Here is a 14243-nt window from a genome sequence, read left to right as displayed (position 1 = left end):
TTTTTTTTTTTTTTTTTTTTTTTTTTGCATAATATCGCAGGCAATATCCTTCTCAAACCTATATGCACCCGAGCATTTGATTGTTAATGTCAGAGACGCTGAGAAATGGGAGGGCCTCATCGAGAATGCTGGTACGATCCTCTCTCCCGGCTTTAACCTCGTAACGAGTTTGTGTTTCTTACAACTCTTTCTACAAAATGATCAGAGGGCTGAATCACCTGACCGGGTTTGAACAAAATCCATTGCAGGGTCTGTGTTTTTAGGGCAGTGGACTCCGGAAAGTGTCGGGGACTATGCGAGCGGGACAAACCATGTTCTTCCAACCTATGGTTATGCCCGGATGTATGGGGGAGTTTCTCTGGATTCCTTCCTCAAGTACATGACCGTACAATCCTTAACAGAGGAAGGTCTGAGAAATCTTGGTCCTTATGTGGCAACAATGGCGGAAGTCGAAGGTCTAGAAGCTCACAGGAGAGCAGTGACACTCAGGCTCGAAGATATCGAAGCCAAACAACTAGCCTGAACTAAAATGATTCTGCCTTTCGAGAATCAGATTCAGGCAGAACATGTGTATTGGATTCGGTTGTGTTGCAAAGGCAGTGAGTTCCCGACTCGTGGGAACTGATTTGGTTCTTTAGATTTGGATTTTGGATTTGAACCGTAAGATCGTTGGGTACGTCTTATTTGATGAATCTAAAATATTGTGGAGAAATAATGTGGGAGGAGGTGTGCGTTAGAAACTCCTGTAATCATGGTTAAAATTATAATCCTTTGTCAACCAAAAAAAAAAAAGTTTTTATTTGTATATTTCATGAAAAGGTGTATCAGAATTTAATCTAATGAATTATAAAGCGGCAGAAGCTAAATAAAAATGTTTTTTTTTCCTGATTTTATTAATCCGCCAGAGAATATATAAACTATTATACATCATAAATTACGTGATCAGAATTAGGGTAAGATACTATAGATTTTGATTCGATTCGATTTTTATTTAGATTTTTTTTTTAAATTTCGATTTAAATTAAAAAAAACTATGATAAACCTTTATTACTTCAAATTTTTTTCCACGTGTAGAAGCAGAAGAAAGATAAACCGAAAAGACAAAATACGAATCCCTTATGACCGATCCAAAAAGTGAAAACATAAAAAAAAAACGTTAAAGAAGAAAAGGGGCCGTGTTACTGCTACATCAACGAACACCGACCCTGATTATGACATGCATCTTTGTTATCGTTATTCGTCTCCTTCGGCATTGGTAGTGGTCGCATCAAAATCTCGTTACCTTTCCATCCGAAAGTATACGTATTGTCCCGTCCTCTATACGTAGCGTCTACGTCGAAAAGCCATGGTCTTCCCAAGACCACATCGCATGCATCCATGCCGTCATCATCTACCACATCACACATCACCTTGTCCTTATAGCTCTCCCCTATGGAAAGAGGGACTTTGCATGTTTCTAGGGCTCCCACCTTTGTTTGCTTTTCAGTTTTCAAGTTCATCGACTCGACTAGTGATCTCGATACCAAATTCTTTGCGCTTCCGCTTGAAATTACCACGTCGCAGCTGAATTCATCGATGATAGTGAGCCGAGTGCGGAAAACGTTATGCCGTTGTGATCTCTCGGACTCCCTCTGAATGTCATTGCCTCGATTATCGACTAGACTAAAACTCCGATACCCTGTCCTAAACTCGTTTTTCATATCCTTCGGTTCACTCCCGACCGGATCTCGAATGTAGAAAACGTTATACCAGTTCGATTTCTCAGGTTCCCTCTGAATATTGTCGTTGTCCCTGTTATTCGCGTGTTGTAGAATAGCAAAGACTTCTAAACTCGGATACCGTGTCATAAAGTCGCTTTGTGTAGAGATTGGATCACATGTGCAGTGATCCGAGCGGTTGGAACTGTTAGGGTTCGATTTTTTACGATCTCGGTCAGGAGGTTGGAAGCTCCCTTGACATTCGATGGTGGATAAGATGTGGTCAACTCTGTCGAGCATAATTTCGATTACCTGGAACCGTGGTTCGAGGTTGTTGAACATATGATCGATGCACAGTTCGAGGTTGTCGAACCATGCCTTGTAGCCGACATGATCTTTAGCCATTATATCGTTTAGGCGATCAAAAAGTATGAAGCTTTATGGAAGGCAATCGGTTACGGATGAATGATGATGATGTGAATTGTAGCGAATATAGCGCGCCTTTATATAATGATGGATGAAGATGCAATTTCCTAATAGGAATAAGAGTTTATAAAAAATAAAGGAAATAGGAAAAGCTAAACATGAAGAGAAAAAAGTAAATCTCTGCAAAAATTAGTTTTCCTAATTGTCCTAGGAAAGGGAAAAAAAACTTGGGTTTCAAGGGAAGACGAGAAACATTTATTTATTTATTAAATTAAAAAAATAAAACTATAGAAATAAAAGACTGAAAACAAAGGAAAAAAAATGAAATACTGTACTATGTTGCATATTTCTAAGAAGAATATATAAGAACATAAAAAAACGAAAAGGAAAAACTAAGGGGAACAAGAACAAGAAACTAAAAAAATATATAATAAAAATTCGTAATGAGCAGTTTATTATTTAGTGCTTCTTTATTGTTTGCCATATTCGAAGTTTCTTAAGAGACAGGTAGATGAAGCAAAACTACTAAACAGAGAAGAAAAGCTTCAGAACCTGATGACTTGTTTAGGTTGGCTCCCTTGCTTCCCCATAGCTTTGTCAAGAGCCTTGTGGAACTCTTCGAATGGAACCATTTCCACCCTGCAACCAAAATACAAAAGCCCAACTGTAAACCCGTTTTTTCACTCTCGAGATTTACTTGAAAACACCGGGGAGGTGAGGGTCTCTTGTCGAGATTGGACATGTACTCGTATTTTAGCTTCCTGTCTCGTGCAAGCTCGAGTAGATAGTCTATCATCTCTCTGCACTCTTTTGCTTTCCCCATACTCATCCACTTCTGCAGCCAGAACCCTCTCAATGACAAATCCTACACAGGTTTCATAAACCCACAAGTTTCAAAATTCGATTTTTTATAGACAGATGCAAAACGGGGTGTGCGTGTGTGCTTTGCTTCATTCTTTAACCAGAAGATTCTCTGGAAGCAATTCTGCGGGAATTTAGGGTATGCTGAAATTAGTATTTTTCATACTTTGTCAGAAAGATCAACACATTACCTTACCTTAAAAATGAAAGATGTTGTTGATACAGTGATCGGTTTCTTAGACATCCCACCATATGTTACCATGGTCCCTCCTTCCCTGAAACACGACAAACAGCTTTGTAATCTTCACGTAACGTAAGATTAAAATGTCAAAACACAGAGTTAAAAAAAATTGCCAACCGCACCTCAGGAATTTTAGCACGAGAGAAGCAGCATTTCCACCAACACAATTGAATCCAAGAGCAGGTTCGGGCAAGTTTCCCTACCAGAAACACATAGACATACACATATGTTAATGCAAATACTGAGTACTCAACAAGCCATGAGAAAGCCCTAGACTTAGATTTTTACAAACAGCCCCTTCACGTTCTTCACATCAAGCTGACTTTCAGAGAGCACTTCATCCGCACCCAGAGATTTCAGCTTCTCTTTCGCTTCATGTGACCCAACCCTAAAATCAATGGCATAAGATCAAAACCGCTTTAATACTTTGTTGCCCAAATGTGTAGGTTCAGTTTTCAATCTTGGTAAAACATCAATACCTGTCACGTATTATGTTGATGCTACTGATGCCACGTAGTCTTGCTAACTGGATGACGCACTGCCCCACAATGCTTGTTGCACCATTTTGTACGATACAATCTCCTGCATCACATTGACACTGAGTTGGGGAAATTCAAGTAGAGAGTAAACCAGATATGTGAATTTCTCCTCCTCGACCTGATTTTAGGGTCACAAAGTCCTCAAGCATTCTTAAAGCCGTCAATGGGTTAACTGTAATTGTTGCGGCATACTCCATTGGAGAAGCTTTGTCGATTTTGTGCCACACATTCTCCTCCTTCACAACATATGTCTGCCAAGTCCCTAGCCCAGAAAGATTTCTCAAGTAAATTTAAAAGGAGGACCTGAGAATTCACCAAACCCTTCTAACACTTTTAGAAATAACAACAGGAAAAGAGAAAAGATGACAGCTTTCCACATTTTGTACAGCGACATCTCATGTTCAGTATTCCAGTACTGTTTACAACTACAACGGCAGTTAAGCGGTTTACCTGAAGAGAGTGGGGATGGGATAACCCAGTCACCCGGTGCAAAACGCTTGACACTGGAGCCAACAGCATATACTTCCCCGACACCTTCATACCCACCAACTGCTGGCACTGGTGGTCTAACCGGGTACACACCTAAACCATCGACACCGACCATTTTTCCACATTTAATTCGTTTTACAACGCATTACCACATCCTGATTCTTGAACTCCTGAGGCCTAACTGCTATTTCTCGCATGAACTCAAGAACTAGTCTATGTCATATATCATAAACAATCATTCTTACACATTCTCTTTGACATTCCCGATCTCTAAAAAACATCCCAATCAAAAAACTCAAAGTACCGACATACTACTGAACAAAAACAGCTACCACCATTCAGTAACACAGACCTTACGAACACTTCTTCTCTTCCACTAGCCCGGGGTTCAAACAACGCACGACTCTGAATTCTTGAACTTCATCCTTTTCTCACGAGTAACATATTTTACACATTCTCAATCTAAAGACTTGCCAGAAACCGATGCATTGCAGCAGAAAGAAAATCACTTTTCACGAGTATTCTGGATAACTAAAGGCAAGATAAATTACCGCATCTTCTAGAGCAAACATAGCAAATTCCATCACGATTTCGATCTAACTAGATAATTTTTGGAGAAATCTCATACGAAACCTTCGATTCTATTGATATCGGAAGGATTGATCGGCGCCGCGAGCATTTTAACGCACACATCATTTTCTCTCATTTCCACCGGCGGAAGCTCAACCACTCTGCCGAATCCAAAAAAGGGAAAAAGGAAAGACTTGCACGAGCCAATACTTACACATATACTCACACTGCGTTGTACGCAGGAGGCAAATGTACGAACCTGTTTTACCAAAAAAAAAATGTACGAACCTGGTGACGGAATCGGGAGGGCCGTGGAGGTCGTAAACCACGGCCTTCGAAGGCGGAGACATCATAGCCGAGAACGATCTCACCCACCGTGACGGGAATCCGTTGGTTCTATTCCATGGAAGATTCGCCGCCGGCGAAAACGTCAGAGCTCTGACTACGACGGAGTTCATCAACGCTGCCATCTCTCTTCTCTCCGTCTTCAGATAATTTGAAACGTCGGCGTTTAGAGGGCTACTAAAAAAAAGTAACAAGCGAACACTGCACCGAAACGCAGCGTTTCATATATACACAAATATATAAACATGGTCTGTGTTTTTGTATTGACATAATGCCAAAATTTAAAACGGCAGCGTCTTGGTTACTTTAGGGTTTTCTCGACAAACCCCTCCTCAGCACTCACCACGTGTCCTCTAAAGATTCGGGATATTAGCTCTAATCTCGCAGCTTTTGATTTTGTCCACGTCACTAATCCACGGATGGCTCAGATCTCCCCCACGTTTGATGGACCCCACCTTCCACGTAGACTTGTATGCCACGTCATCATCCTCGAAATAATATCTCCTCTCACCCCTACATCCCCATCCCTTCCCTTCTCTCTCTCTATGTTTTCTCTCTCTCTCTCATCTTTATCTTCTCAATTTCCTCTCCAGTCAATAATTTTCTCTTTCATTACATCAGGTCTTCCATTTTTGGGAAGAAAAAAGGGACTCGTAGAGCGGCGATAACCAGACAAGGAGATACCCTTTTGGCTGATCTTGCAAACCCTTGATTAGATTTTGTGATTAAATGTTAAAACAGGCAGATTAAGTGGATAAAAATCGTTTTTTTTCATAGAAAATACGGTCAGCTATGGTCAGAGATTTTGGCGGTGGTTCGTGATTTTTCAACCATGGATAAGCTTTGAGCTTTAAAGGTTTCTATCCCTTTCCTTCCTTTTCCCCTACTTTTTTGTGTGTGATATTCGCAATCTGGGTTTTGTGTTGGTGTTCATCTTTACTGAGTTTGATTTCCTTATTGACTCTTATGATTAATCCTTATTTGGAGCTGAGGAATTCATAGAAATTTTAGAATTAGGAAACTCTGGATCTGAGGTATGAGAGTGTATCATAATTTCTCAAAGATGCTAGCTTTCATCATGGGTTGATTTTTATTTGTAAATTATTCCACCTTTTGTTGGTTGTTTTTTTCTTGTTTCGGTTTAAAAGTAGTGCTGTGCGTTTCTGTCTGGTTTATTTATGCTTAAATCTGGAAGCCTCTTCTTTGGTAAATCCTCCGTTTGGCGGCTGAGAAAACGGTAGGAAGTCGAGAAAGTTGGAAACTTTGGATTTGGGAAGAGAGAAACGCTTCAGGAGCTTCTTAAACATGTGACCTTCCTCATTGGGTTTAAAAATCCATTCGAATTTTCTTGTGTTACTAAGTATTGAAATGGTTCGTATAGCTTTGTGTAGATCTGATATGATATCTTTGAGTGTCCTGTGATTGGACAAGAACATTTACTGTGTATATACATGTCTGTCACTCTGTTTTCTTTTTCGGATTCCTGTTCACTTTTTCTTTCTCGGGTGTGAGATTTCAGTGAAGGGCCTTGATGTTTGAAGGAGACGACATGTATGAATGTCATGCTAGAGTAGATGGCAAGTTAGCGCAGAAATTCAGAAGTTACTTTTCGCTGCTTCTTTTCTACCTTGTTGATGGGGTTTGGCCCAGTGGCTCTTGACGGTGTAATGATATATCGGTATAACAATGTGTTACGAGAAAAAGGAAGTCGCAAATGGAGTGGCCGCCACCAGGGGACAAGCATTAGGTTCATCTGAGGAAGATGAGTCTCGGGTTGATGATACTGGCCATAGAACTGCCAACATGTCTGTTGACATGTTGCAGATACCGCACCAACAGCAACAACCACAAGCCTCGTCTATACGGTGGGAGAGATACCTTCCTGTCAGGTCACTTAAGGTTCTTCTAGTGGAGAACGATGATTCAACACGTCAAGTTGTCAGTGCCCTTCTACGGAATTGCAGTTATGAAGGTATTTTCTCTGATTTTAACTTGCTGGATAATGGATTGGATGCTTCAAGAACTTCTTGTTCTGGAGAAAATCTCCTGTCATTTGGTGGCTTTGTAGTTGTTGCTTCCAACCAGAATCCATTGTTCAGATTTGCTTCATTCATTGTAACACTGCTAATAAGGAGTGTTGCTAATTGTGAACTGCAGATTGTGAAATTTAGCCTTCTGTCTTTGTTTTCCATGTTCTATTACCATTGCTTTGGATAATACCTTATGTTTATCAATCACGTTGATGTGTTTATGTAAGTTATATACATAAGTGTTGTCCCTCCTGTTTTACTGTTTTTACTTCTGAAATTTTTTTTTCAGTTACTTCTGTTTCAAACGGTCTTCAAGCCTGGAGAATGCTAGAAGATGAGAATAATCACATCGATCTGGTCTTAACCGAGGTCGACATGCCTATACTTTCTGGAACAAGTCTTTTGTACAAGATCATGAGCCATAAGACATTCAAGAACATCCCTGTCATAAGTCCGTGAACATCTTATTCTTCTCCGTTTGTTGTTTTACCCTGATGCCGAATTTTGTGTAACATCTGATTCAATTTTTTTTGCAGTGATGTCATCTCATGATTCTATGAATCTGGTCTTTAAATGTTTGTCAAAGGGTGCGGTCGATTTTCTCGTGAAACCCATCAGAAAGAACGAACTGAAGAATCTTTGGCAGCATATATGGAGAAGATGTCACAGTGTAAGAATTCCGTTAGGGTTTCGGCTTCTATAATGCATAAAGAAAACTCATTGTTCTGTTAGTTACGTCCTCCTTTCTCTTTAACCAGTCTAGTGGTAGCGGGAGCGAGAGTGGCACACAAACAAAAAAGTCGGTAAGGATCGAAAGCAATGAAGAGTCAGAAAATGATACCAGCAGCAGCAATGAAGATAATGAACATGAAAATGGGAGTACTGATCCGAGTATCCGTGATGGAAGCGATGATGGAAGTGGAACTCAGGTAAATGTGGATATAGATTTGATTCTCGAGAACCCTTTTATGCAAGTTGATTGGACCGTCTTCCAATTTATTTATTTTTTGTGTTTTCAGAGTTCGTGGACCAAAAAAGCTGTGGATATTGATAGTACCCTTCAAGCATCAGCTTCATATGATTTACCTGATGCACCCGATAGCACCTGTGCTCAAGTGATAGACGTGAAACCAGGAACTTACGGTAACGGGTGGGTACACATAAGTGAACAGAAGGAGCTTGAAAAGCTGCATGAACAACTAGGTAGGAAGAGAGAAACTCACTGGAGAAATTGATTTCAGTAAACATTGACAGGATTCTTTCTGTTTTCTTACATATTATCTGATGCAAAATCACTATTCTAGATGATGTTGAAATCAACAAGGACTTGCAAGCAGGAGCTTGTGAGGCTGGTGATCCTGGGGCAAGCAAAAAGAAAGGTAAGGGCCACAAATTGGAAAAACCCGAGAATGAGAATCTGACGGGAAAGTCCAGAGAACGCGATGCAAAGCCTTTGGCTCAAGTTGTAGAGAGAAGCTATGATGAGACACTGAATAATCCTTCCGCTAACTCGCAAGTCAAAGGCAAAACATCTTCGTCCAGCCCTGAAGCTTTGCCATCACGAAAGCTAACTGTGACAAGGCCAAGAGATGCTGTCCTGAGGCACTCAGATCAGTCTGCATTTTCAAAGTAAGTTTTGAAAAAAAAATCAGACAAGTAAACTGTATAAAGTCTTTATATTGAAGCACGATGAGCTTACTGACTGATTCGGATTCTCCGTTTTGCCTTGTCTGACATGCAGATACAACACTGCCACTTCTGCTAACAAGGTAATGTAATCAAATTCATGTCGGTTTCCATACTCATCTTGGTTAAAGCTTAATTCTCCTGGTAGGGTCCTATGGGAAATGTCGGAAGCTGCTCTCCGAATGATAGTTCTGTTGCGAAGATGACGGGTTCTGGCTCAAGCAGCAACCCGTTGAATCAGCAGTCTAACGGAAGCAGCGGTCACAACTATATCACGGGTTCTTCTGGAAAATGTGCAAATACGAAGCCAGAAGCATTCAGGACATTTCACTCTTCTGCCTTTCACCTCGTCCAGACCACTCGCTCTATTCCTTCTCAGTCTCATAAGATATCACCCGAGAAGACAGACGATGCAAGAGGTAACATGTCCAATATGTTGGACAGTACGGTTCTCAACTGCAGTGTTACAGGAAGCGCCTCGGGAAGCAATCATGGAAGCAATAACGGTAACAGCGGCAGTGGAATCGCTGGAAACACTGAAAACCCTAACGGTGAAAGTGATAATGCCACTGATGGGAGTGGTAACAGACGGGCAACCCAACGGGAAGCTGCTATAATGAAGTTTCGCCAGAAACGAAAAGAACGATGCTTTGAGAAGAGGGTAGATTTCTGGAGGGTCTTTATGATCTCAACCGAGCTAAATATCTCCTTTCTTACGGTGCAAGTTAACGCTTTTCTCTGTCTGTTTCAGGTAAGGTACCATAGCAGAAAGAAACTGGCTGAGCAACGGCCTCGTGTCAAGGGTCAATTTGTTCGCCGGTAAGTATATATACCATATCGATTTGTATCACATAAGCTACCTCGAACTTGTTGTAAAGTTACCATTTTTAGCAATTCTTACCTGATTGGAGGCTCTTGCAATGACCAGGAGTGATTCCAAATCGGGAAACGATTGCCCGAACAGTGGCATGGCGGCTGAAGACAGTTCTCACGACAGCGATAGATGACAGACAGAAAAGGCGATCGCTGATCGTTGCATCTCATAACCTGTGATTCACTTCCAAGATCCGAGGAACAAAAGGAACAAGAGAAAACGATTCGATTGTCTTTCATCAACTGACTCTTTGGAAACATGAACTGTGATAGAAACCTATTCTCAAAAGACTTCTCAGACACTGGGTTGTTTGGTTTTTCCCCCACTGACGGATTTATGTGTTCAAAATGCGTTCTCCTTGTTTCTGTTATTATTGCAGTGTGTAAGATACAGCGTCAGAAGAAAAACATTTCAGACGAAAAGTCCCCATCTGTTTTTCTTTCCTTTCCAAACGATCAGATTATCTTTTGTCGGAACACTATAAAAAGTCCATAAATCTTCTAAGCCCCTTTCTTTATAATCTCTCTCTTGCCTGAATCTTCTGTCAAAGCTTCCAGTATATACAGTCAAAGACAGTGTTTTCTCATCCCGAAACTGCAACATCATCATCTTTCATCTGATGTTGGGGGGGGGGGGGAGTAGACCACTCTGTAAAAATAGTATATATCAAATCGATGAGCGGACATGGAATTTTCCCCCCAAAAAACGAGGCAGATTCATTCCTACCCCTATCTGGAACTTTTCTCTGCGTATTTTTCTCATTCTGGCGAGTTTTGATCTCTTTTCGTCAATGGGTTTCGGATTTCTATAGATTCTATGCACCGATCTTCTTTTTGTTCGCCTCTCGAATCTATTCGCTTCTCCATCATTCCGTTTGATCATTCCTTCCAATGGAGGAGGCCTCGACATCAAAATCAACCGTTAGGAAAACGATGGAGAAGCAACTGACGGGGAAACGCGAAGATACGATCCTCCATTCGGCGGTCAGGCGAGGAGATCTCGGAGCGGTGAAGGAGATTCTGAGTGAAGCAGGAGAAGAGAATCTGACGGATTTGTTACAGAAGCAAAACCAGTCCGGCGAGACGGTGCTTTACGTGGCGGCGGAATACGGCGATCCCGAGGTGGTCGGAGAGCTGATAAAGCACTATGATCTCACCGACGCCGAGACCAAAGCCAGAAATGGGTTCGACCCTTTTCACATCGCTGCAAAACAAGGAGAATTAGGTATTTTTTTGACGAATTCAGGATCCAGATGGTACGGGAATGCAATGATTTTGTTAAGGTGTTATCAAAGTTGTAACCTTTTTTTTGTTGGGTTTTCTGAAATAGAGGTTCTGAAGGTGCTAATGGAAGCATATCCAGAGTTGGCAATGACGGTGGACATCTCGAACACGACGGCTCTACACACGGCGGCGGCTCAGGGACACGTTGAGGTCGTGGAGTACCTTCTCGAGACCACAGGTAGCAGCCTCGCCGCCATAGCTAAGAGCAATGGCAAAACGGCTCTGCACTCGGCGGCGCGTAATGGGCACGCGCAGGTGGTGAAGGCTGTGGTTGCGGCGGAGCCGGACAGCACGAGGAGGACAGACAAGAAGGGTCAGACGCCACTTCACATGGCGGTGAAGGGTCAAAGTCTAGACGTCGTTGTCGAGCTCGAGAAGGGAGATCGGTCCGCTTTGAACATGGTTGATTCCAAGGGTAATACACCATTGCACGTTGCATCGAGGAAAGGTCGGATTCAGGTTCGAAAAAAAAAGTTTTTTTTTCAACTTTCTGGCTTTTCCATGTATGCCCTTTCTCCGATTCTTGCTGATCTTTTACAGATCGTAGAATTGCTTCTAAAGAACAAGGGAACGAGCACGAGAGACATAAACCGCGCCGGAGAAACAGCTCTCGACACGGCGGAGAAAAACTGCCACGAAGAAGTCGCCGTACTCCTCCGCAATCACGGAGTCCCATCGGCCAAATCCATCAAGAACCCATCTCCGCCGGCGAACGCGGCGGCGCGTGAGCTCACCCGGACGGTGAGCGACATCAAGCACGAGGTCCATCACCAGCTGGAGCACGCGCGAGAGACAAGGAAACGCGTTCAGGGAATCGCGAAACGCATAAACAAAATGCACGTGGAGGGCCTCAACAACGCGATCAACTCCACCACCGTCGTGGCCGTACTCATCGCCACCGTGGCGTTCGCCGCCATTTTCACCGTCCCGGGACAATACGTGGACGACCCGAGTTCGATATTGCAGGGACAGTCACTCGGAGAAGCCAATATCGCGGGAAGACCAGCGTTCACTATATTCTTCGTGTTTGATTCGATCGCCCTTTTCATAGCTCTGGGCGTTGTCGTGGTTCAGACATCAGTTGTCGCGATCGAACACAAAGCCCAGAAGAACATGATGGCGGTGATCAACAAGCTGATGTGGTTGGGTTTGTGGGCGTGGGGGAGGACGAGCGGTGGCTAGCGATCGGAGTGACGGTGGTCGGATCGTCGATAATGGTGACGACGCTCGGGACGATGGGGTATTGGGTGGTGAAGCATCGGATCGAAGCTTCTAACGCAAGAAACGAGCATGGAGAATCCATGGCCAGATCCCGACAGATGATGATGCCGGGTTTCATGGAGGTTTCTGGGTTTCTGACAAAGAGAATGTATGCTATTTAGATGTGTGTGTGTATGCAGTGATTAGAATCAGTGTTTGTGTGTGCGTGTATCGCCATTTTGAATGAAATCATTGATGAAACAGGACTACAGAAGAAGAAGAACGAGAAAACTGGATAAATGTTCTGAAAATGTCAAAAGAATCATAAACCCTAACTACATTCACTGTTTACTTTACTTGAGCCACAAGAAAAAAAAATGAACTACCGTCTACCGGTATCTATCTATTTGCCGAGTCCAGAGTTGAGCAGATTATATAAAATCAATTCATTTTCACAGTAATCCGATATAAAAACCAATATTTTTATTAAAATTTTAAAAATTAAATCAACATAAAACCGTTCAAAATAAAAAATTTCAAAAAACATTCGGCACAACTAATCCCTTATATTCAAATTCAACCGTTGTCGAAAATTCTTATTTATCTAAACATTATTTTCCACGTTTGGATTTAAACTCGGGTTAAGATATATTTTGCATGTTATATTACGGCTAGTCCACCAAAATTTGGGTGAAAATTTTTAATGTTGTAAATTTTTCTAAAACTAAAGAAAATCAAACAAATAGTGACCAACTAAGTGTCTTAGTTTGTTTTACTGATATAAACTTGCATATTTTTTGGGGAATTTTCCTTCATGAATTTGTCAATTTTATTATTATTATTATTATTTATTATTATTATTATTTTGATAAATGCCATTGGAGAGCTTACGTTGTGTTTGGGGAAGTGGTCAATTTCTTAATAAAAATCCTCCACATGCACTCACTCTACGCAAATTTAATGAACTCACTCAACATTTCCCGACACTTGGGAAATCTATGTACCATTCGAATCTCCAACTGTTTTTTTTATTATTATTATTATAACATTACATTAGTCTTTAAAGCACTATGTTTTAAATTATACTATTTGTTTAGACAAAATATGTTCTCATAAAAAATATAGATCACAAACTATAGAGTGGAAATTCTTTTTATGTGGTTTTCTGATTAGAGAGGCCGATTATCATTAATCATGATACATATTTAATATTTAAACGCTGTCTTCAAATTTTATTGGTTATTAAATCAAAGTAACGGTAGAACATTTGGTAGCAAGTGAATATTTCGATTTCTAGTATATAAATGAAATCGAATAAAATATAATTATAATCTAATAGTCATTTGATATAATTTTAAAATTTTAAAATTAATCCAATTTAAATGTTCCGCTCAAATATAAATATAATAAAAATTAGAATAAATATTTTTTTTACAATTACCCAACTAAATCTAGATTTTATGTACAAATCCAAACACAAAAATATCTGGCCTAAGGATGATACATTGATTGTTGACTTGAAAAAAGGTGACAAACGACGCATATTTAATGTGATATAATTTTTTTTTTTGATACATTAGGAATCCCGTAACTATCTACCCTTACAAACGGAGACGAACTGGCCACCAACCGTGCCTAACAGTCTCCATGGAGCTCAGTGTGATATAAAATTTTTTGTTTACTATATAGTTCTTGTGATATTCGCAACCAGAAATTATTAATAATGTAAACAACCTCCAACTTTAGATATGCCCCGAGGGACAGGCAACTTTCTAACCAAAATTTTAAAATATTCAAATAAAATCCTTTGCTCGAAGGAAATTTCTTCGGTAGTTAATGCTTTGGGCCATTGCTTCCCTTTCACATATTTTTTTCCTTTGATAGACCATTTTTTTTATTGATTTGGCCATACCTTTTTTGCCAAATAGAAAAAAAGAGGAAATGAAATCTAATACCTTGTTCTGTATATATATATATATATATATATATATATATATATATA

General features: G+C 40.7%; 4 protein-coding genes across 5 annotated transcripts in view; 3 read left to right on the top strand and 1 right to left on the bottom strand.

Moving 5' to 3' along the window:
• LOC104799477 (histidinol dehydrogenase, chloroplastic) overlaps window positions 1-767 on the top strand; it is a 3880-nt gene extending 3113 nt beyond the window's left edge. Inside the window, exons 13-14 of the mRNA XM_010522022.2 lie at window positions 41-131; window positions 249-767. Of these exons, the coding sequence (XP_010520324.1) occupies window positions 41-131; window positions 249-523 (366 nt within the window). The 3' untranslated portion in view covers window positions 524-767. The remainder of the gene's footprint in view (window positions 1-40; window positions 132-248) is intronic.
• Window positions 768-2539: 1772 nt separating this feature from the next.
• Window positions 2540-5351, bottom strand: LOC104799476 (probable trans-2-enoyl-CoA reductase, mitochondrial). Of its 2 annotated transcripts, none has more exons than XR_769584.1 (10): window positions 5112-5351; window positions 4887-4984; window positions 4215-4346; window positions 3883-4026; window positions 3705-3807; window positions 3514-3613; window positions 3348-3424; window positions 3176-3259; window positions 2870-2988; window positions 2540-2762 (listed from the first exon to the last, which is right to left on the bottom strand). XR_769584.1 is itself a non-coding variant. In XM_010522021.2 (10 exons), exons 1-10 carry the CDS (start codon window positions 5291-5293, stop codon window positions 2669-2671), a joined length of 1128 nt encoding a protein of 375 aa, XP_010520323.1. In that variant the 5' UTR covers window positions 5294-5347; the 3' UTR covers window positions 2550-2668. The 2 variants fall into 2 exon arrangements, 1 of the variants encoding a protein (XP_010520323.1); XM_010522021.2 differs by having other exon boundaries at window positions 2550-2762; window positions 3181-3259; window positions 5112-5347.
• A 353-nt stretch (window positions 5352-5704) lies between these two features.
• Window positions 5705-10204, top strand: LOC104799475 (two-component response regulator-like APRR3). The gene is made up of 11 exons (XM_010522019.2): window positions 5705-6024; window positions 6688-7140; window positions 7488-7649; window positions 7735-7868; window positions 7957-8127; window positions 8218-8401; window positions 8503-8827; window positions 8940-8967; window positions 9033-9545; window positions 9636-9703; window positions 9813-10204. Exons 2-11 carry the CDS (start codon window positions 6855-6857, stop codon window positions 9889-9891), a joined length of 1950 nt encoding a protein of 649 aa, XP_010520321.1. The 5' UTR covers window positions 5705-6024; window positions 6688-6854; the 3' UTR covers window positions 9892-10204.
• Window positions 10205-10473: 269 nt separating this feature from the next.
• LOC104799474 (ankyrin repeat-containing protein At5g02620) lies at window positions 10474-12504 on the top strand. Its single transcript, XM_010522018.1, is given in 4 exon segments — window positions 10474-10982; window positions 11088-11500; window positions 11582-12185; window positions 12188-12504. Coding segments are annotated over 4 exon segments (1587 nt in total). The 5' UTR covers window positions 10474-10648; the 3' UTR covers window positions 12424-12504.
• The last annotated feature ends 1739 nt before the right edge of the window (window positions 12505-14243 follow it).

Source organism: Tarenaya hassleriana, unplaced genomic scaffold (assembly GCF_000463585.1).
Source record: "Tarenaya hassleriana unplaced genomic scaffold, ASM46358v1 Cleome6, whole genome shotgun sequence".
Lineage (NCBI taxonomy): Eukaryota > Viridiplantae > Streptophyta > Magnoliopsida > Brassicales > Cleomaceae > Tarenaya > Tarenaya hassleriana.
This window is presented reverse-complemented; position numbering and strand designations above follow the sequence as displayed.